This window comes from Pan troglodytes, chromosome 3, assembly GCF_028858775.2.
Source record: "Pan troglodytes isolate AG18354 chromosome 3, NHGRI_mPanTro3-v2.0_pri, whole genome shotgun sequence".
Classification (NCBI taxonomy): Eukaryota; Metazoa; Chordata; class Mammalia; order Primates; family Hominidae; genus Pan; species Pan troglodytes.
This window is the reverse complement of record NC_072401.2, coordinates 154,438,928-154,461,101: the sequence shown is the minus strand read 5'-3', so window position 1 is coordinate 154,461,101 and position 22,174 is coordinate 154,438,928. Positions and strand designations below refer to the sequence as shown.

Here is a 22,174-nt window from a genome sequence, read left to right as displayed (position 1 = left end):
GAACCTGTGACTTCAATCTGCCTCCTCCCTGCACCTTCCTAGCTGGCTTCAGAGTGATACACAGGCCCCACCTGATGTTACTATTATCTTGTCTGAGGGCCAGCCCACAGTCAACCAAACACCCAGGAACCATCCACTGTCACTAGCAGGCATTTAGACAGAGAAAGAAGCTCCAGAACATTTGTATGTGAGTGTCGATGTGAAAGTGTGTGTGTGAGCACGTGTGCACATTTCTGAGTATGTGAGTGTGCCTGTGGGTGTGTGTTGGGAGACTGGATGTACAAATGGACAGTGGCCAAATAATATATGCAAAAACAGAACACTGACTCCCAGCTTGCAGCAACCAACCCCCAGAAACCAATTCACTGTCTTCAGTAGCAAGTCTAGGAAGCCAGCCTGCTAGAAATCAAACTTGTAGGAGGTCAGAGCACCTTCTGACAGATTCCCTCATTTTTATCTCCTCTTCTGATCTAGCAGCAGCAAAATATGCACCTCCTCACCAATCACTAGAACTTGCTGCTGGTTCCCCATGCCAGCAGCCTCCCTTCAGGCCATACCTGAGCCTTCCTTTTTTTTTTTTCTGAAACGACTCTTGCTCTGTCGCCCAGGCTGGAGTGCAATGGTGGGATCTCGGCTCACTGCAACCTCCACCTCTCAGGTACAAGTGATTCTTCTGCCTCAGCCTTCCGAGTAGCTGGGATTACAGGTACCCCACATCATGCCCGGCTAATTTTTGTATTTTTGTAGAGATGGGGTTTTACTATATTGGCCAGGCTGGTCTTGAACTCCTGACCTCAGGTGATCCGCCCACCTTGTCCTCCCAAAGTGCTGGGATTACAGGTATGAGCCACTGCACCCGGCCCTGAGCCTTCCTTTTATCGACTGTAAAGTTTTCTCATTCCTTGGCCTGCCTTTGGGTCTGTGCCAAAATGCAGCGTTGGTGACTGACTCTCTTGCTATGGCAAGCTCTGAATTAATATCCATTGCTTGGTTTCATTTGCTTGTGCTCATTTAGTCTTCATTTATTTCCACCATGTGCATGAATGTGTGTGTGAGAGACAGCTGTGTGTGTATCTGAGTGCATGTGCACATCTGTGTGTATTGGGAATGGCAGGATCGGAGTGTGAAGAGGAATGCGGAGAAGGCTGTCTGCACCCACTGGAAGATCCTATCATTTATCTGGATTTGTTCCCTTGGAGTCCCTCTTCTTTTATGGCCCATGGAGTTGGTGGTGGGGAGGGGGCGGGGGGAAGGGAGGGAGGATAGGATGAGAGTCACTTCTGTAGTACAGACAGTTGATTGTAAAAGTCACACTCCTTTGTGTAAAGTAATAAAGAGTCCCTAGACGTGGTTCCCAGTGTCCCTTCCTGCCCTTCTGAACATGATGAAGCACGATACTTCTTTCCTGCTTTCAGACAGCCAATGGCAGGCTCCAAAGTGACATTACCCCTGCCTGTGTGCCACTCACTCCGAGGTTCCCCTGTGCCCCACATCTGGGACTGAGGCCCTGACTTCCTGCCACCAGTGCATCGGGATTTAATCTGAGGCTGGGTGGCTACTTGCCTAAATTAATGGTTGCTAAAATTAAAACGGAGGTAAATAGCCCTTTACCTACCACACAGCCTCCCTGGGATTTTAACTGCAGCAAAGAGATCATTGAGGTGCTACCATTTTCTGATCAATCATGGTAATTTTCTTCCCCCTAAGATCAGCTTAATCATGCTAAGGGTCTTAGAGAGCACAGGGGTCAAAAGAAAATTACATGGTTGGGCAGGATTTCTCTGCAGCTCCGGTTTATTTTGTACCTCACTCTGATTTAGTGTTGCACTGCTCAGAAGCAATGCATAGTGCACTTGTTGAAACTGTAATGAACTGTTTGGCCATGTCATGGGGCTCAGGAGAGGTCCACAGAATAAGACAGTCTGTGGTCCAATCCACAGATACCTGACTGCAAAAGCTTCCACAGGGAGCTGAAGTTTAAGATGAAAGAAACGAAGGCTGACAACCTTGCCCTTGCCAAACATTTGCCTCCAGCCTGGGATTCAACAATGTTTTAATAACATTTAATAATATTTTAATAGGGCATAAATGGTAAAATGGAGAGAACTCCCAAGCCCTGGGCCTGCTTTCTTGCACGTGTGTGTCACAGCTGCAGAAACACGTGCTTGTACAGGAATAATTGCCACCCCAACTCAGTACCAGCAGGTCTTGGGGCCCGTGATCTATTCACATGCTCAGCAAGTGTTTAATTAATAGTTCTTTCTCTGTTGTTTTCAAATCAATCACCCAGTTTTGAGCACATCTATTTTCTCCTGCTGTTTGTTCTGTATTGTCACCTGTGGTGCAAAAAGCATATTTTATCAAGAATTGACTTAATTGCCAGTTTAAAACATTAAAGTGCATACTGTAAATCCATTAACAAACTGATCCTTACATGAATCACCAACCTATTTCTTGTGAATAATAACTGAGATAAACAGTGACTAACGACATTGAAAAGCAGCAATGCATTAAAGAAAAAATTAACAGCTATGTCAGGGGCTAAGGAATTCCAGTCACCTCATATGTTTGCACCAACCAGATCACTGAAGACAAACGACGGGAAGTCATGACTCAGATGGTAATCTGCAGGGAAAGGTTTAGAGATGAGATGTGTCTGATGCCTCAACACTACCTCTCTCTCCATCTGTCTGTCTCTCTTGGCACCATGATTATGAAACTGCATTCTGAATGCTTAGGCCCTAAACCTAAACCAAGGGAGGGACCTCCAATAGAACACCCAACACACACTAATCTCCCCTGTATACTAGACACAACCTTTCTGTATTGTTTCGATCGGATGGGATTTCCACCATTATTCTATTTCGTTTCAGTCCTGTTTTGTTTGTTGTCTGAGAACTTGATTGTCAAGTAAGAAGGAAGGAAGGTGAGATGCAGATTCACCCCTACCTCCACCCTCAGAGCATATTCTCCTTTGGAAATGGACCTTGAAAAGATCATTTCTCTCTGGGGAAGCAGAACATAACCTTAAGGTGTGGGTGTGGCATCCACCTCCATCTGGCGTGGGCCTTGGTGGGAGGAGGGCATTCCAGGGTGGAGAAAGGAGAATGGGCCTGGTGGAGAGAAGTGGTCTGGCAGTTTTCTGATGATGCAGTTGTCCCTGCTGTCTGGGCCTGAGCTATCCAACACAGCAGCCACTAGCCACTTGGAGTTATTAAAATTTTATAAAAATTCAATAAAATTTAAATTCCATCAGCACTAGCCTCATTTCAAATGCTCAGTGGCCAATGTGGCTGATACTGTATCAGACGGCGCAGATTTGGAACATTTCCATCAGGGCAGAAAGTTCTACAGGACAGCTTCTTCCTAGGCTCTAGGCAGCCCTGGAGCCTCACCTGGGGGATAAGCAAAATCACAGAGTGAGAATGCGTGTGGTCCAGGACCCCTCCCAGTCCCAGATACCAAATGACATCTGAGCAAGGGACTCTGTTGCCCCGGGGACGGTTTCAAAAGCTGGAGGCCGGGACTCCAAAGGGCTGGAGAGGCGTGATAATAGAACCAGTGCTTCAACAGCAACTTCTCTTTTGCAATCCTTGCTGGTCTGACAGGCTCCTGCAGAATTACATCACTTCCTAAAAAACAGGCACACACCTCTCCTTCAAGTCAGCACCGACCCAAACAAGCAGGAAACAGGAAATGTTCACGTTTCAGAGAGGCTGCAGCCCGGCGCAGCATCCTGAGCGCGCCTCTGCCGAGGCGAGCGGACATGCAGGCTCCCCGCGCAGCCCTAGTCTTCGCCCTGGTGATCGCGCTCGTTCCCGTCGGCCGGGGTAAGCCGCCTCCACTTCCTACTCCTGGGAAGGAGGATCGCAAAAGCTGGTAGGGTGCCCGAGGCTACAGAACTCTGCCGGGGAGGGTGACACCCAGAAAATCTAATCCTTTCTGTGAAAGAAGTGGAGAAAATTAGAACTCCTTTTTTTGGGGGGTGGGATGGAGAGGGGACTTCGCTTTCGCTGCAGCTGTCTAAACTGGCTCCAGCTCTCACTTCATTTAACCCTCTTTCAGTCTTTGTCTTCCAGGAAGTGTGCGTCCCTGTAATTTACCAGCTTTAATGGGCATATTAAGAAAACCATAAACTTTTTGGCAGTTTATGTTAAAAAAAAAAAGCTTCAATTGGCTGAAACAGAGACATGATTAATTTGCTTTTTATGGTGTGGGCTGAGAAGTCTGCTGATTCCAAAATCTCCTGGAAAAACTGGGGTGTGAAAATTTACTACTAGAAAGCATACTAAAGAAACGACATAAACTTAAAAAAAAAAAAAAAGGAAACGGGAAATTATCCGAAGAGCTACCAAAGAGCTATGTGTTAGAGGGTACCCCTCTAACACATCAAGTAAGGTCTTTCATCTACCTTTATTGCACCTTGTTACTTCTACAGATTTTTTTTTTGCATTGATTGTTACTAATGAAGGTTTGTTTGAAAAAGTAATATGATTGGAACCGATCAAAGGTATTGGAAAAAACAAAATATTGAATCTCATTATTATGGGCTAAAAGCAACAACTGATTTACACCCTTGCCAGTTGCTACAACAAGCACAAGCACCTTCAGCTGCCTCTCTTGTTGACTTGCCTTTGGGCAAATACACTGGCTGCCCATTGTTTCTGTCAATGAACACCGACTGCTTCTAGTGTAGGGCAGTATTTACCAAGCAAAAGGAAAGTTCTCAAGCTACAGTTCTTTAGATAGAATGAGGGACATCAGCCCCAACCTAACAGATGTGACAACTTCCTGGAGGTCAGCAGCCAGCACCCAGCCACCCCACTCCATCAATTTCTCTTCCCCTGGGTGTTCTCCATGTGGTCCCCCAGGCATCTGAGGTAGAAAACAGTGGAAGGCAAATCATTCCAGCTGAAAAGATGTCTGGTTAAATTGAGTTTAGTGTTCAGAGTGGGTTTGGAAGTTGATGTGTTGTTTTATGCCCAATGTTTTGGAGCTGGAAGGGAACTTGAAGATGATGCAGCTCAAACCATATTGAGCACACAGGTGAAGAAACAGAGGTGGAAGAAGGGAGATGTCTGGGTCTTGCTGCTAGTCAGCTCTTCTGGCTTCTACTCCAGAGTTCTTTGAGCTCCTCCACCCCCCACCACCACTGCCCCCCTCCCCCCACCGCCGCCCCGGAACCAATCACTGTCTCTGCCAAGAGCTCTGGAACCTTTCGTAGTAGGACATCAAGGAAGAAAAGCCTAGCCATCCTCCTTCCACCTCTTCTATTGCGCAACACTGCCACAGGTGCCTCAAACACTCCCTTAATACTAATTCATCTTGCCTGAACTTTTTTTTAGCTTCTAAAAAATGATTGAGTCCTAGTGTCTGCAATTCAGGAGATGCAAAAAGAGAATCTGAAGAGACTCGGTTAAAGTTGCCTTTCTGACACCTGAATCTGATCGTGCACATCTTCCCCCTTAAGGACCCCTCATTTATGCCCCTTCACTTGTTCCTCATTTTTGCCCCTTAGACTCTCACTGCAACCTCCTTCCCAGTGGCACCTCCTTCCAGTTGTCTTCCCACTCCGTGGCTCTTGCCTATAATGAATACATTCTTTTTCCTACCTAGCAAATTCTTGTATCACCTTAAAAGTATCAAACTAAATGTGATCTCCTCCTTGATGTCTCCTTTCTCTGCCCCTTCCCTGGAGCTCTACTCGTACCTGCTGCTGTGCCCCGATAGACCTAAACTTCTGCTAATCACTTTGAACCATAATTGTGTCCATGCCTCCCAACTGGCTGTGAACAACTCCAGGGAAAATCCTCTGTAGTTCACCTTTGACTTTCCAAAATCCTGTAAAGCATAAATGAGAAAATAATTGTTGATAAATATGAAAATCATCCCTAGAATGGATATGAGGCTGATTACAAAAAAAACTGATAGCTCCTGAAAACAGGTAGTGTTGGAATGTAAAGAGAAGTCAAAGATGAAAAGTTGCATTTCAGTAGAGTGCAGGGATTACCTAAATAATCCAACTTGCTAATTGGGCCCTGCCGGGATTCCCAATGTCTGAAAAATGCCCACTTGCAAAAAGCTGTTGAATAAAAGCTATGACTTTGAGATGATTCATCATGGAAAAGGTGATTTTAAATTAAAGATTTTTAAAATTAATTAATGTACACTACTTTTAGCTAATAGTGCCTAAGGCTTCAGGATATGAGTTACTTTCTAGGTGTCACAGGTGTATTTCCTTGAATTCTTCAAAAAATACCTGGGGATGTTTGTTAGATGAATCCAACCTACTGAACGGCCTGACACTGTTTGTGAGTATACTCTGAGATGCATCTCAAATTAAGCCTTTATTAACAACGAGCAGGCAACATGAGATAATATCTGCAGTTGCATGAGACCAGCACTGTTACCTCTGAGTCAGCGACCTCTTCTCTTTTTAGAGATAGATAGCCTGACATAGAATTGAGTTCTACCCCAAGAGAAATAATTCACTTGGAAGTCACCAGGAGAGAAATAAGAAAGCAGCTTTTCTGGGACTATAATCGAATGGGTGAGCATAATTAAAGGAAAGCTTGGGCCTAGGTGTCTTGGCCAGTGTAGGATCCTAAGAAAGTTCAAACTCAAGGAGAAGTTCTGCTCATGGAGTAAAGTGGGGCAGGGGTGTCCCCATCTCTGTTCTTTATGCCCTGTCAGTGTCAGCTTAATACTATCAGAAAACCAAAAGCAATTTCCTAAATACCAAAAGCATGGGATTTGTTAGTTGCTAAAAGCAGAATTGTTGCAGAAGGGAGAGCTAAAGGCCACGAGGCAGAAACAAGGATGCTGTGACTGTTTTGGTGGCCAAACAGAGAGGAATGGGAGATTTTCTGCGCTGGTTCAGAAGAATAAGAATTATATAAGTATTGGATGAATCTTGACAAGGAGAGAAAGAATAGTAGAAAATACTAGCTATGTAAGTAAGGCTACACATTCTGACACTGTGGTATCTCATATCTTATTTTAATGAACACGGCTGACATCTGCTGTTTCCTGGGACAGTCCCAATTTCAAGTATTAATAACAATGGTAGCTAACATATATAGAACTCATTATAGGTCAGGCACTGTTCTAAATGCTACATATACTAACTTATTTAATTCTCAGAACAACCTTATAAGGTGGGCACTATTATCCCTGTTTTTACATTTGAGAAAACTGAGGCACAGAGAGGCTAAGTGACTTGCCCAAGGTCACACAGCTAATTAGTGAATCTAAGTAAGATTCTGCCTCAGGAGTCCATACTCTAACCATACTCCATACTACCTCTGGGTTTCCAAGCTCTGCCAGGCTACTCGTTTAGTTTTGGGTTTAGAAAACTGTGGTTGTTGAACCTTTCCAGCTGCAGGTGCAGCACAGAACTCTTGGCTAGGCTTTGCAGTGGCTGCATGTCAAGTATAGAGCTGCATTTGTTTGCACTGGGTCAGAGACTGGCTGACAGGAAGAGGAATGATGAGAGTTGGGTTAAAACTCAGACTGCTGAGGAGGAAGGGAGGGGCTGAAAGAGGTGCAGAGTGAGCACAAGAGAATCTGGGGATTTAAGACTAGAAGCAGGAAAAACAGAATGTCGAAGTCACTGGGTAAGAGGCTTCAGGGTGTGGGAACCAGCGAGGAGAAGAACAGCCTTATGTCAGGCAGTCACTGTGGGAGAGCCCTACTGAGAACTGGCCATTACGACCAAATACTCTAAGGGACTCCCCCAAAAAACAGACAGAGAGGATGAGCTTTAAAGTCCTTCTGTGTTTGAAATTTGGAATCCCAGGAAACCATAAGAGGGAAGATATTGACTGGGATGGGTTCAATTCTGTAATGAAACAATGCAAACTGCAGCTTGCCTATTCGTATGTAGTTTGTACCACTCTCAAATGTTGGCAAAGACATGGAGAGACAGGAACTCTGCACCACTGGTCCGAGGGTAGATTAGTGCAATCACCTTGTCTATCTTGATAGTCAAGCCATCCATTGGGCTTTTAATTTTAGTCATCATTATTTGGCATTTCTAGAAAAGTTGTTCGTTTTTTTTTCTTTTTGAGACAGAGTTTCACTCTTGTTGCCCAGGCTGGAGTGCAATGGCACGATCTTGGCTCACCGCAACCTCTGCCTTGTGGGTTCAAGCGATTCTCCTGCCTCAGCCTCCCGAGTAGCTGGGATTACAGGCATGTGCCAGCACACCCGGCTAATTTTGTATTTTTAGTAGAGATGGGGTTTCTCCATGTTGGTCAGGCTGGTCTCAAACTCGCGACCGCAGGAGATCCACCCTCCTCGGCCTCCCAAAGTGCTAAGATTACAGGCGTGAGCCACCTCACCTGGCCTATGTGTTCTTTTTTTATACACATTGTGCTTTGGGTTTTTTTCCCTTGTGTTATTTATTCCTTCTTTTATGTCATTATTTTAAACATCTTATTATCTATTTGGTAACTTTTAGCTAAAGTTTGTGTAGACATAATCTTGCTGCTTGTCATATCTGTTGCCTCACATTCTTTTTTTTTTTTTTTTTTTTTTTTGAGATGGAGTCTCGCTCTGCTGCCCAGGCTGGAGCACAGTGGTGTGATCTCAGCTCACTGCAACCTCCACTTCCTGGGTTCAAGCCGATTCTCCTGCCTCACCCTCCCCAGTAGCTGGGATTACAGGCGCATGCCACCACACCTGGCTGATTTTTGTATTTTTAGTACAGACAGGGTTTCACTATGTTGGCTAGGCTGGTCTTAAACTCCTGACTTCAGGTGATCCACTCACCTCGGCTTCCCAAAGTGGTGGGATTACAGGCATGAGCCACCGCACCTGGCGTTGCCTCCCATTCTTGATGGAAATCGTGGGGGCCCTGAGAGCAGAACCTGGTACACCGGGGATGGCTCACCCTACTTAACAGAACCCCAAATTATCTGATCCTGTCACCAAGCTACTATAAAGTGCTCTAAGCCCCAATTCTTTTCGAATATAACCCCAGCCTTGTTATCACAAACTAGGATTTGGAAGAAACTGAGACAGGGGTGTGCTTAAGGGAGCCCATGATTGGACCTCAGGCTTAATCCCCAGCCTTGAATGGTAAGTGGCAAGCATCAGAGGTCAGCTTCCAAGAGCTGCAGGAGGAAGCAACAAAGCCTCCATGAGGGGGTAAGCTGGCAGACCAGAGCCGGCAGTGGAGCAAGCCAGGCGCCAGAAGTAGGTAACCAAGGAGACTGAACTGATTGCCCTCAAGAAAGAAGAAAGGAATAGAGCAATCCAAATTGAAAATCAGAGGAGGGCCCAGGTTCCACAGGTGTCAGGATGATGGCAAGATCAGCCTGGGGTAGCTGACCTGACTCTGAACTTTGCCAAAGTCATTTCAGTGACTTTTTTTTCTTATACCATGGTCTGAAATTTTAGCTTTAACTGTTGACCCAGTGAATGGACAGGAGCTCCCTGAAAACATTATATAGCCTGTTATCTCCCTGGGCCCACACCTTTGTTGAGGAAATCCGCATTGGTAGATATAACTCCGAATTTCAACTTCCTCTAAGCATTTAAAAATATATATCTCTCCTAAGCCTTAGGCATTTTCTTGCTTTCTTGAGATTTCTTTATGCATTTAAAAGATTGCCTTTTATGTTGTATTCAACATTTCTAGGTGTTGCACATTGGGAGAATTTTCAGGTTACCGCATTTATCAGATTACATGAAAAATGAAATTTTTCTATACAACCATTCTGGAGAATAATTTGGAAATATTACACAAGCAGAAGATGTTCATGCTCCACAATCCCAAGAATTGACTCCTAGCTCACTCACAAATGTGCAGTCAAAAGATATGGCTGAGGTTGTTGATGATAGCATTGTTTGTAAAAATGAAAAACAAAACAAAACAAAATGAAAGCAACCTAAATGTCTATCAACAAAAGGAAAAATAAAATTTAGTATAGTCACAGAATGAGTACAACATAACAAGTAAAATTAATGAATTCCAGCCAAATGTATCAAGGTGAATCAGTCTCAAAAGTCATGTTGATACACGTATCAAATGTATCAAGCCAAATGTATCAAAAGTCATGTTGATGAAAAAGTCAGTTAAAGATTATTATGCCACCAGGCATGGTGGCTCAGGACTGTAATCCCAGCACTTTGGGAAGCAGAGGCAGGCGGATCACTTGAGGTCAGGAGTTCGAGACTAGCTTGACCAATGTGGTGAAATTCCGTCTCTACTAAAAATACAAAAATTAGCTGGGCATGGTGGCGCATGCCTGTAGTCCCAGCTACTCGGGAGGCTAAGGCAGGAGAACTGCTTGAACCTGGAAGGCAATGGTTGCAGTGAGCTTAGATTGTGCCACTTCACTCCAGACTGGGCAACAGAGTGAGATTCTGTCTCAAAACAAATAAAGAAGTAAATAAAATTATTATGCAGAAGCGGGGTGGGAAAAAAAAAGAAAAAAAGGATTACTATGCATAGAATAATTATACTTATTTAAACATGTTTAAACAACCAAAATTATGCTATATATTGCTTAGGGACATAGACATGTTTGAAAAGTGGGAATGATACACAGTAACTTTAGGACAATAATTACCTTTGACGAGTGAGGAAGAGAAATGAGATCAGGGAGGGGTATAATGAGGGCTTCAATTATATCCAGAATATTGTTTCTGTCAGCAAAAAGATGGTAGTCCAGGGCTCAGCAAACTAAGACCCATGGGCCAAACCCAGCCAGCTTCCTTTATTTCCAAGCTAAGATTGATTTTTACATTTGTAAATGGTTTTACCTTTAATGTTTATATAAATAAGTGCTTTCATAATAGCTGGTATTTGCCTCTTGGCCCGCAAAATCTAAAATGTTTACTCTCTAGCCTTTTAGGAGAAAGTTTGCCAACCTCTGCTCTTGTCAATATGGAAAAATTTAAGATAATTAGGGGATGAGTGCCTTGTTACTTGTTAAATCATCCTCTATTCTTTTCAGTAGGTATACTTTCATAATGGAAAATAATGAGAGAGCCTGTGAGTTCTTCTTGCTCTCCTCCATCTTTCTTTTTCACGTCTCCCAGTCTCTTTGAAGATGGTCAATACACTCTCAGTTTCTCACATTCCATTCATTTCTCAATCCTCTGCCATGTGGCTACTGTGTCAGGTACAGATTTCAGATCGCTCTGTCTCCATCACCAGTGATTCCTAAAAGCTAAACCCAAAAGACCCATTTCTGTGCTTATTTTATGTTTTTCTCCATAGCACTTGTCCTAATTAATCAGTGATTGCAGCTCTCTTATCCTTGATCTTCACGATGCTCTTTTCTTCTGGGTCCCCTACTGTGACTCTGATTGCTTCTTTCCAGTGTTTGGTTATGAATCTTTCTCTACCACCTGCTCATTTCATGTCAGTGTTCTTTTCTTTTCTCACTCCTTACACCAGTCCTGGGTCATGACAACCCTTTTTTTTTTCTTAAGGGTTTCACTTTGTCACCCAGGCTGTATAGTACAGTGGCACGATCTTGGATTCAAGCCTCTGGGTTCAAGCAATCTTCCCACCTCAGCCTCCTGAGTAGCTGGGACTACAGGCACATGCCACTACACCCGGCTAATTTTTGCTTTTTTTTTTTTTTTATAGAGATAGGGTCTCAGTATGTTGCTCAGCTGGTCTTGAACTTTTGGGCTCAAGCCATCCTCCCACTTAGACCTCCCAAAGTCCTGGGATTATAGGCGTGAGACATTGAGCCCAGCCACACCCACTTTCATCTCACCCCTGGGTTGGGGATTCCCAAATAACCCTCCAGCCAGACCTATCTGCCCAACCTGGTATTTTCATCACCAGTTTTCCCTGGACATGTCACAGGGGCCTTAAACTCAGTTCCAAAACAATACTCATTCTTTGCTCCCTGCCAGTTCAGACTCCTGTGGGCTCTCACCTAGGCTATTTTCTTAACTTCTTAACCAGTCTTCTTGCCTCTAGTCTCATCTCCAACCCATTTTCACATAACCTCCAGAGTGATGGTTCTGCAATAAAAATGGAATCATTTCCTCCTGTACTCATCCCTCAGTGCTTCTTCATCTCCTTGAGATAGAGTCCAATCCCCTTGGCATCATTACAAGCTAATGATGAGCTGGTCTTGAGTTCCTTTCCTGCTTTACATTTGCTACTTCCTGCTTCCCACCGTGAGCCCTATAATACAGCCACTTGAGTGTGCCAAGCTCTGTTGGGCCACTGAATCTTTCTGTATGCTGTGCCCTCAACTGTAATGCCTTTCTCTTCCCTCTTTGCTTGAAGAACTCCCAAGGTTCAACTGACTGGTCCATTCCCCTGCATCAAATACCTGAGTACCCCTTAGCCCCAAATGCAATGAATGTCTTTCTCTCCCATGTACTCATGAGACTTTGTATACAAACACATGATGGCTTTTATTAATCTGTATTATAATTATTGATTTGCATGCCATTGTCCCTACTTAACAGCCACTTCCCCGGGAGACAGAAGCTGGTCTCATTCACCTGCACTTGCCAAAGCTTAGAATGGCCACTTGCACGTTAATAGGCACACAACAAAAGTGTAGTGGCTGACTCAATGAATGCATAAACATGAAATTTATCAAATGCCCCAAGATTGACTTGTATATATGAGGAGATTATAATCATTTAAATAATAAAATCAAAATATATCAATACTTGGATAAATGTTATTTTTAGTTAACCCAGTTTTATAATTTTATTCCAGAATATTAGCTAACTATCCCAAATCTTTTATTTATTTAGTTATTTTATTTTATTTTTATTTTTTTGAGATGGAGTCTCACTCTGTTGCCCAGGCTGGAGTGTAGTGGTGCAATCTCTGCTCCTGCAACCTCCGGCTCCCGGGTTCAAGCGATTCTCCTGCCTCAGCCTCCCGAGTAGCTGGGATTACAGGCACCTGCCACCAAGCCCAGCTAATTTTTTTGTATTTTCAGTAGAGATGGGTGTTTTACCATGTTGACCAGGCTGGTCTCAAACTCCTGACCTCAAGTAATCCGCCCACTTTGGCCTCCCAAAGTGCTGGGATTACAGATTACAGGCGTGAGCCACCGCACCCGGCCTCCCAAATCTTTTAATGTATGAACAGTTCACCTCTGTCCCTTCAAACCAAAACAATTATTGCACTCTGCCCCCGCCAGCCTTCCTGGAGAAAATACTATGTAGCTGCAGAGAAAACATTTTTACCCACCTTCTGAAAATATGAACACAAGTTCAGACCTAGAAAAATACACAATAAGTGGCAAAATTATTTACAGAAAGGACACACAGTTACAAGCATTTTGGGGAGACATTTGAAAGGAAAACAAAGGAAATACAAGTTCCATAGATACTTAACTTCAAGCCAGTAAGAGCTGATTTGATAACTTTAAAAATAACTAAACTTTGTGTAACATAAAACTCATGGGAAAATCTACTCCAGTTGTTGAGGAAAACACAGAAATATTTCCTAAGTAATTAAAGAAGGTGGTTAAAAGAAGAGTTACCTAACAGAACAGTATTCTGGTAGTTGTTCTGGCTTCTTTTCCTTAAAACCAATAAATCTAGTTTGTTTTTGAATTTTTTCTATGTTTCATATGAGTTAAAACCATCGTTGTTATTTTCTACTTCACACTACGCTGTAATTTTCAGAAACGGGATTCCAATGGTTGCCAAGGTTTGCTGACATGTTGTTATTATTCCCTGACAACACTAAATTCATTCATTTAAAAATTGATTTATTCTTTTCTAAGACTTATACTTGTTTGCTTATTTGTTTATGATTAAGATTGCCACATTTAGCAAATAAAAATATAGGACAACCAGTTAAATGTGAATTTCAGATAAGCAATGCTTTCCTTTAGTATAAGGATGTCCTTTACAATTTAGTATAAGTATTTAGTACAAATATTACATGGGACATGTAACTAAAAATGTTTCATTGTTTATCTGATACTCAAATTTAACTAGGCATCCTGTATTTTACCTAGTAATTTTATTTCGGATTGTGATTATCTTTTATCAGGCAAAGACCATCTCTGCGTTGGTTCTGGTTCATCACTAACATCATAGACATGTTGGTTATGTACAGCTACATATTAGAATAATATTTAGGCTGAGTCCTAGATCAACCATTCAAATAAAAAGAGACCATTTCTGAAAAAAAATACTGATAATTACATAGAATAAAACCAGGAATTCAAGAGCAGATCAACTTTTAAAAAATCTGTGAAAGTAATCACGTTAAAAACTAAGTTAGGAAAAAATAATAAGTTTGTATTAATAAATGCACAAGAGAGGTTGACAAAGAGAGTGAGACTAGCACCACATCGATAGCTCCAGCCACGACAGGAAAATTCAGAGTGCTTGAGCCTAGAAGACTGTTCAGGATGGAAGGGCAGGATTGATTCTCTTTGAAGGTGAAATAGGACCAGAAGCCCAGTTGCTTTAGGGATCTGTTCGGGGCTTAGCTGATCCAAGGAAATGTGACCCACGATTCTTCAAAACCTCAGCAACTTGTTTCCTTCTTCAGCCTCTTGTAGGAAAGCATCAAACGCTGTTGCTCCTGTGCTCCTGCTTAGGCTGGCGATGGGGACTCTGGTGCACATCCTCTCCCTGTTGTTCCTCCTTCACTGTTGGTGGCGACCAAGCCCCTGGGGTGGCAGCCCACAGCGTTCCCTGGTTTCCTATCTTTAACTTATCACAAGCACCCACCTACCAGTTGTTGTTTTGTTTGTCTCTGTCTTCCAGTTTTTCTCTCTGGCAATGCTGAGCTTGTGCTGAGCCGAGCAAGGAGTGGGATGCCCATGTACCCCATGAAAGAGCTCTTCACCTATGGAATGGGGTGGCGGTGTCTTCCCACCCTGCCTCAGAGGCCAGGGAGACGGCAGATGTCTTGAGGCAAGGGCATGGCTGGGAGTATCTGTTTTCAAGTTACTCTTTTTCAATTGTAATTTTGAAATTGGCCCTTGAAAAGAAGAAATATAATAAAATAAGTAGAAATATAGTAAAATTGGGAAAGTATTCAGTTTGGCAATAACGATCATTTAATAATCCTTTTTTTTTTTTCATTTCAAAGCACTTTCATGTTGCTTATCTCATTGATGGTACGAAGAACTTTTTGAAGGTTTTAAAATATATTTGTATTCTGTCTCCTAAAAATACACATTCTTCAAAACTGCCAGGTGCTACAGGTTACTGTAGGATTCCAGTGTATAAAATGGTAGTCAGGTGGTCAAAAATGCAGCTTCCCCAAGTGAGTGACTTCAAACCAGAAACAGCCTTGGGGCCTGAGCAAATCTGATTAAATGTGAGCAAGCTTCCTCTTAAAAAGACATCAAAATAAAAGTTTAAAATGAAAAAGACATTGGAACATTGTGGGTCTCCCCATTGTGAAACATGTTTTAATCTGATAGTAAATTACAGTTGCAGGTGTGCTTCTCAATTCAAGGAGGTAAAAATACAACAAACCCTAACGAGTAATCTCCCAGAGCAGACTACTGGCTGAAAGTGCTTTACCAGACAACCTCCTCAAAACCAGAAAAAAGAATCCTTTCTTTATGTTCTTTCGATGCAAGGCATCATCACCTCTAGTTATCTGGTGGCTGAAGAGAAAAAGTGTACAAAACACAGGCATTGCTTGATGATCTCAAATACCTTTCTGCACTTACAAGCTGCCATTAATCTTCAATGCTTCTGCCTTGTATCTATTCAACCACCTATTTACTCTGTCCATAACTTCTTCAAGTAAATTAGTCAGAAAAAACATATTAGGTGAAGGCTTTCACTTAATAAAATTGGCAAATATGTAGAACAACTGAGCTTATAAGAAAACAGCAATCCCTCCTCTTCTCGAGTCCTGCTCCCAGAGAGAATCAAGTCACCTGACCTTTACATGGGGGCAAATGCATGAACCACCCTCATTGCTCCTGACAAAAAAAAAACTATAAACATGAAGTCTCATTATTTAGGATGCATAAGTTGTTATTAAGCAATTCCTCCATTCCCTTGTATGTTTGAAAAATTTAGATAGCTTTTTGAAGGAAAACCACTTTAGATTTGTCTTTCTTTGTGACTAGAGATACACCGTGTATGTATGACAGAAAGGAAGTTGTTAGGGGAAGGAGGAGATCAGACTCTGGAGAAAAAGGTGAGAGCGTGACTGGCAATTTCACCACAGACCCACCAGGCCTATTGGACATTTCCTTCAGTCATTCCTTCCACACACAGCAGATGGGGTTGCAGGTGCTGGGGATACGTACAAAACAGTGGAGGAGACAGATGGTAGACAAGTACACAAATGAAGTAATTCCAGATAATAAATAATAAGTTAGTACCGTTTGGAAATGAACTAGAGAAGAGTACAGAGCACTTCAGAGCAGCATCTGTAGTCCGTGAGCATCGGTGTCCTTGTAGCACTGTCTGCAGTCCATGAGCAATGGTGTCCCATCACCACCATCTATAGTCTGAGCATTGGTGTCCCAGCGCCACTGTCCGTGGTCCATGAGCAACAGTGTCCCAGTGGTGTCATCCATCCACTTGGAGTTAGTGTCTCCATGCAAACACAATCAGCCTCCCATAGCCAGGTTGTGTCCTGAAGAGTCTGGCATGGTTATTCTCATTTTAGTCCCATTCTGTCCCTGACCACATCACATCAGATTCCACAGATGCTGAACAATTGATTTTTAAAAAGAGATCAACTGAAGAGTTAAACTGTTTATTGGTGCATACTCCAAAATGCAAATTCTGGTAGGACTTGGTGGCTCATACCTGTAATCCTGGCACTTTGAGAGGCTGAAGCAGGAGGATTGCTTGAGCCCAGTAATTTGAGACCAGCCTAGGTAACAAAGTGAGACTCCCTGTCTCTACAAAATTTAATTTTGTTCCCAAAGGCTTCTGTGGAGGGTTGTCTAATCACATGTAAAACTAATGACTGTCTTCACGAACAATGGCAAATTAAAATAAAGTCCACTCAGTTATTATTTAACTCAGTCATTCTCAACCTAACATACATACTTACTAGAGTTATTTGGGGAGCTTTTAAGAAATACTGTTACCCAGGCCACGCCCCCAGATAGTCTCAAATAACTAATTTGGATAGGGCTTCAAAACTTCCCAGGTGATGCTGATGCACAGCAAATGTGGAGAACAACAACAGGTGTGACTGATAATTAGCCACAACTAAATGAGATTGTTTGAGCAACTTCAACCAGTATGCCCTGCAGACCAGCAGCATCAGCACAACCTGATTACTTGTTGAAAATGCAAATTCTGGTAGGACTTGTTGGCTCATGCCTGTAATCCTGGCACTTTGGGAGGCTGAAGCAGGATCGCTTGAGCCCAGTAGTTTGAGACCAGCCTGGGTAACAAAGTGAGACTCCCTGTTTCTACAGAAAATGCAAAAATTAGGCGTGGTGGCGCATGTCTGTAGTCCCATCTACTTGGTGGGCTGAGGTGGGAGGTTTGCTTGAGCCCAGGAGTGCAAGGCTGCAGTGAGCCATGTTCATACCACTGCACTCCAGGCTGGGCCACCAAGTGAGACCCTGTCTCAAAAAAAAAAAAAAAAAAGCAAATTCTTGGGCCCCCTCCCAGACCTATTACATCAGAAACTATAAGACTACGCCCAACAATCTGTGTTTTAAGAAGGGCTGTAGTTGTTTCCAATACACGCTAAGGTTTGAGGACCGCTGTCTTAAAGCACCAATCAAAGCTATTGCTGATAGCTCTTCTATTAGCCATAACATTTTCTGGATATGCAGGATTTAAACCCTGGCATGCATCTCTCTAATTCAGGCTTATTCAGGAAGGTGTGATTGTCACAGCCCTCTCTCATATCCTAGCTAGACTCTTCCAGGTTCTTGAGACTTCAGTGATGATTTTTAAGCTATTGTATTCTGGTGATAGAGTTGGCAGCTGCTAGGCAAGCCTTTGGCATCCAACTCCTTGACCTCTAATTTTTCTCAAATTCACCGAGGACCATAGAGAACAAGACAGGGAATGATCTGGTGTGGCTCAGGGGAGGCCAGAAGTGGGCAGGGTCTAGAGAAGTGAAACACAACTTCAGCTGCGTCCTGGAGCCACAAGGAGAACTGTAAAAATTATTGAGACCTGGGTTCTACCCTTAAATATTTTGATTGATCGATATTTAGAACAGGGTCTTGCTCGATTACCCAGGCTAGAGTGCATTGGTGTGATCATAGCTCATTCAGCCTTGGACTGGACTCAAGTGATCCTCCTGCTTCGTTCTCCCCAGAAGCTGCACCCTCAGGTATTTTGATGTAATGAGTTTGGGGTATGGTGTGGGCATCAGGTTATTGAAAGATGCCTCAGTGATTCTATGTGCAGACTAGGCTGAGAACCACTGGAAGACTTCTTGGTTTGTTTTTCTCTCCTCCTTCTAATGCTAATCAGGCTGTTCATTGTATACTGAGGTACAGGAGAATGAAAAGGAGTCAGGCTTTTGGGTGTGATTTCTTGATCATCCTGAAATTCAAACATGTCAGTTACTCCACAAAGCAGGGAAGAGTTTGAAGGCTTGACATCTGACATGCTTTCTTTCATTTTACCATCTTAACTATAAAATTGTTTAAATAATTTGCACATGGAGTTCACATAATTGACAAATGAAAGAATGGGGCATCTGACTGTGGTCCAACATACTTCATGACATCCTGAGTTTAGTAGCATTCTCTTGTCATTGTTTTATTTCACATTGTATTATTAATGTGACAGTCTTTCAGTAAGTTTATAATACTTTCTTCTTCTAACTTTAAAAGCTAGAGCTTGGTTGCAGTTTTATAACATATTTTTGTGTTCATTAATTAAGCTTTAAAAAAAATTTTACTCTAAATTCCAGTGTGCAGGTTTGTTACATAGGTATATGTGTGCCATGGCGGTTTGCTATACCTATCAACCCGTCATATAGGTTTTAAGCCCTGCATGTATTAGGTATTTGTCCTAATGCTCTCCCTCCCCTTGTACCCCACCCCATGACAGGCCCCAGTGTGTGTTGTTCCCCTCCCTGTGTCCATGTATTGTCATTGTTCAACTCCCACTTATGAGTGAGAACATGTGGTGTTTGGTTTTCTGTTCCTGTGTTAGTTTGCTGAGAATGATGGCTTCCGGTTTCATCCATGTCCCTGCAAAGGGCCTGATCTCATTCTTTTTTATGGTTGCATAGTATTCCATGGTGTATATGTACCACATTTTCTTTATCCAGTCTATCACTGATGGGCATTTGGGTTGGTTCCATGTCTTTGCTATTGTAAATAGTGCACGTATGTGTTGGTTGCACATTTGTTTCACTTTCAGAAAAAGAGAAGTTAGCTAGTTTGCTTCCTGGAGAAGCAGAGTCATTTCCATTTAGTGATAATGCCCTGAGCAGGGATAATGGGGACACTGTGCTGCCCAGCTGTTGGGGCTGCCAGGCGTTACCTCAAACATTTCTTCCCATTTACAAGGATTTTCCCATACATCCTCACCAGATGTGTGAAAGATGAGTCCCAGATGTGTTTGCGTGAATATCGTCAATAAGTATTTGTAAGTGACTCTGTACACTGTGCAGTTTATTATCAAATGATCTTAAGATTTTTGGATAAACAATAAAGTGAAGTATTGCAGCTTAGTTTCATCATTCACATGACTGACCACTTCCATTATCTCTTTAAAATGCTACATTATCTGAGCAGAGAGAAAGAGAACTGGTGAAACGGAGAGAGACTTCCTGGGAGAGTTCGTGTTGCGGTCACTTGAGATGACTGTGACTTGGCCACCTAACAGCAGGGGCTTCTGCCAAATCTGCAGCTTATGAGGCTACCAGCCTCGGCCCTCACACCCAGTGATCTTGGAGTTTGGTCCCATGCAGGGCATGAAGCCACGCAAGACTGACCTTCACACACCTTTCTTCTTCTAACCTGTTGTGTTCCTTATTTCTTCTCTTCTATTCTTTTGCTTGTTAATGCCTCTCTCTTTGCCCTCTAACCCTATGTCCTATTTCTGTCTTCTGCAGCTTTGCTAGTTTTACCTCTAGCCCCACCTCTTTTACCCTGAAATATGCCCAAATTTAGATAAGGAAGTAAAGTAGCAGTAAAATGAGGAAGTTATACCCGGCAGATTAACCTTCTGGGGAACAGCAGAGAAACAGGCAAGTACAGAGATGGGGGAAAGAGAACAGGTGATGGATGAAGAAAATAACAAAGACACAAATACCTGGCCTGTGTATGGTGCTTTATGGCTCCTAAAGCATTTTAGCAGTTCTTATTTCATTTACTTTCATATGAACACTATGGGCTAGACAGAGCAGAAGGCCTACTTTTTTGGCTTTTAGGAAATGGAGAATTAGAGAGGGAGGGAATTCTTCCCAGGCCCCAAGGGTGCAGAGGGCAGCAGCCAGTCTCAAGCCTAGCTCTTCTGAATTCAAATCCTGTCTTCCTTCCACGATGCTATGGTTATGTCCTTGGAGTCCTGGAGTGCAGCACAGGCAAGTACCCCTGTGTGTTCTGGAGGGTTCACCTCCAGACTTATTTCCTGAAAGAGAGTTCTGCCTTCCTCCACGGTGGCTGGACTCCCAAAGTTGTAAAAGGTTACTTTCACCCAAGAAGCCCAGGATGCCGCCCGCAGGAAATCTCCATGGATGATTATGGGCCTTAGTCAGTGTTTCTTTAAACACAGTGGTTTTAGGGGGCCCCATGTCCTCTGCATTAAGAGTGGCTGTTAACCCATAGGCCATGGGAGGGACACCTGTCATGTTTTGGGGGAAAATCCCTTGAGCTGCCCTCCGCATCCATACTTTTGTGGCCTTTGGCACCTCCTCTGGTTTCCACCTTGTTGGTGTACACTTCTGATTTTCTTCCTAACTCTTACCCTTGTCACCTTGGCAACCCACTCCTGGCTGCTGATCTGATTCTATGGCTCATCTTTGTTTGCCAGCTCACCTTTTGATGACATTTGATTCCTCCTTGCACAAACTCTTGGAGCTGATCCCCAGTGTTTTCAACTTTCCTCCCTTTGACATCCCAGACTCCCTGCACACCTGGTTCTTCCCTTAGTTTCTGTCAATTCTCATTATGTGAAAACTGGAGTACTAGGGTTGTCTTAGAGAATTTTTCTGATCAGACCACCAAGAGTAGTTTGATGCTGTCCCCTTTTATCCTGCACCTAACACCCTCTCATGCTCTCCCCATTTTTAGATACACTGTAGAACTTGCTTGCCTGTGTGCAAACTGAAGGATGAGCAGAGAGGTTTATTGCAGTATTGTTGGAAACACAACAGAACCTAAATCTCTGTCAATAGGAATAGATTATAATACATTCAAACAATGGGGAAAAAAGCTCTCTATACAGTCATGGAATGATCTTCAAGATAAAATTTTAAGTGAAAAAAGCAAGGGGCAGAAAGTATATAAATTGTGCCACCATTTGTGTCAAAAAGAGAAAACAGGAAACAATACTTATACTTGTATATGCATAGAGTTTCTCTCAAAGGAACAGAAACGGTGGTTACTTCTGGGCAAGGAAACTGAGTAACTTGGGGAAAGGGTGGTAGCGAAACTTCCTTTCTGAACTGAGTACCATGTGCAGATTACCTATTCAAAAACTACTTAAAAACAAAGTAGAACACTTTGGAATCAACAGAGATGTGGAAATAGATGGGACCTTGGGGATCACTCCTTAGTTGTACAGATGAGAGCATTAAGTCATCAAGAGAAAAGTAATTTGTCCAAATTCTATAAGTACAAAGTGGCAGAGCTATGACCAGACCCTCATCTGTTATTTGTCACCTATGCTTGAGGAAATGCACCTTCAAAACTCAGTAGAAATTAATAATATAAATGACAGGATTGTACCCCAGGGCAAGGGCAAGACATTCAAGATTCAGTTTCTTCATCTGTAAAATGTGGGCAATAAAGTTGTGAAGATCGAATTAGATAGCACATGTGTATCCTAGCAGCTAGCACATACTAAGCATTCAATACATCCCAGTTACTGTAATTTATTATTTTGAAGCTATCATAGAGTTGGGGAGAGAGAGAGAGAGAGAGAAAGAGAACAATCCCTTGATTCTCATTTATTTAAATAGCCACTAGAGAATCTGAGAGAGCAAATGATGCTTAATGCGGAAAACATATGTGAGGGCATGTGGGAGGGGGACATTGCAGAGAGAACTTTCAGCCTCTTTAACTCCACCGTTCCACCAAGG

At 42.8% G+C, this 22,174-nt stretch overlaps 1 protein-coding gene across 1 annotated transcript in view; it reads left to right on the top strand.

The window, feature by feature from the left end:
• The first annotated feature begins 3,621 nt into the window (after positions 1-3,621).
• The window catches only part of TMEM154 (transmembrane protein 154), a 53,538-nt gene continuing 34,985 nt past the window's right edge, over positions 3,622-22,174 (top strand). The window contains exon 1 of the mRNA XM_024356332.3: positions 3,622-3,830. Coding sequence (XP_024212100.2) covers positions 3,767-3,830 — 64 coding nt within the window. The 5' untranslated portion in view covers positions 3,622-3,766. The remainder of the gene's footprint in view (positions 3,831-22,174) is intronic.